Source organism: Temnothorax curvispinosus, unplaced genomic scaffold, assembly GCF_003070985.1.
Source record: "Temnothorax curvispinosus isolate PA1 unplaced genomic scaffold, ASM307098v1 QBEX01014120.1, whole genome shotgun sequence".
NCBI classification, from domain to species: domain Eukaryota; kingdom Metazoa; phylum Arthropoda; class Insecta; order Hymenoptera; family Formicidae; genus Temnothorax; species Temnothorax curvispinosus.
Window position 1 is genome coordinate 1 of NW_020223900.1, and position 1077 is coordinate 1077.

The following is a 1077-nucleotide window of genomic DNA, read 5'->3' on the forward strand; positions in this document are numbered from 1 at the left end:
TGTAGTCGTCTGAATTTTTTAATAATTGTTCCTAGCTTCCACTGCTTTTTATTATTCGCCTAGTATCGTGCCTGTACACGTTCTCTCACGCTTAGCTGTCGAGCCGGGCGTCTAGGTTTGATAGATGGCTGGTACTTGGGGTTTCAATGCATCTAGCTGGATACGAATTGGTCGATGTAGATATTGTTCTGCAGGCAATTTCCCATTCTTCAGGGGTGTTGCTCGATACCGAAAAAGTATTTCCCGAACTTTATGTCGCATTCATAGGGGTTCGTCGATCATGACTGCAAGCTTCTTCTTGAGTGTCTGAATGTTTCTTTCTGCCAACCCGTTTGTAGCTGGATGTCCTAGAGCGATAAATTTGGGAAAAATTCCGGTTTTTTTGCAGAATTGTTGAAATTCTTCGCTGGTGAAAATTATGGCGTTGTCCGAAACTATTACGTCCGGAAAGCCGTGCCGAGAAAACACGTTCTTTAATATTTTAATTGTTGATAGCAAAGTGGGCGCTGCCACACACGGTTCGATCTCGGCCCATTTTGATTTCGCGTCCATAATTACTAGGAAATAATACCCTTGGAACGGTCCTGCATAATCGACGTGAATGCGTTGCCAATTGTTATCTGGCTCCTCCCATGGATGTAAGGGTGCTTTCGGTGGACTGTTTTTCACGCATGCAGGATATGCACGGTCAAGTCGTTCGATGTCTTTGTCAATTTGTTTTCTACATGTCTCTAAAATAGACATAGCGACGAGCAAGCTGCTTCATCTCCGATATTTCGATGTGTGTGCGATGCAGTTCTTGTAGCACTGATGCCTGTAACGACAAAGGAAACTACCCATTATCCTCTGAATATGATATTGTTATCGATAGAAAATTTAGATTCCGTTGTACTGTTTTTCTGTGCTTCTCGCAAAATTCTTGAAAGATGTTCGTCTTTACGTGTCTCTTCACGAAGGGATTTGCATGTGATCTTTGGAGTTGAAATTCTGAGTACTGATTCTTCGCAAATTAGATGAACTTGTAAGCGAGCTGACGTCAACCGTGGAATCTTCGCATTTTGGTGAAAAATTCGTACC

The 1077-nt window shown here is 42.5% G+C and overlaps 1 protein-coding gene across 1 annotated transcript; it reads right to left on the reverse strand.

Moving 5' to 3' along the window:
* Positions 1-261: 261 nt before the first annotated feature.
* LOC112464346 (uncharacterized protein K02A2.6-like) lies at positions 262-744 on the reverse strand. Its single transcript, XM_025031287.1, has one exon. It carries the CDS (start codon positions 742-744, stop codon positions 262-264), a length of 483 nt encoding a protein of 160 aa, XP_024887055.1.
* Positions 745-1077: the final 333 nt, after the last annotated feature.

Excerpts from the sequence above, each read along its gene's own strand:
- LOC112464346 (XM_025031287.1), bottom strand. The coding sequence starts at position 744 with ATGTCTATTTTAGAGACATGTAGAAAACAAATTGACAAAGACATCGAA.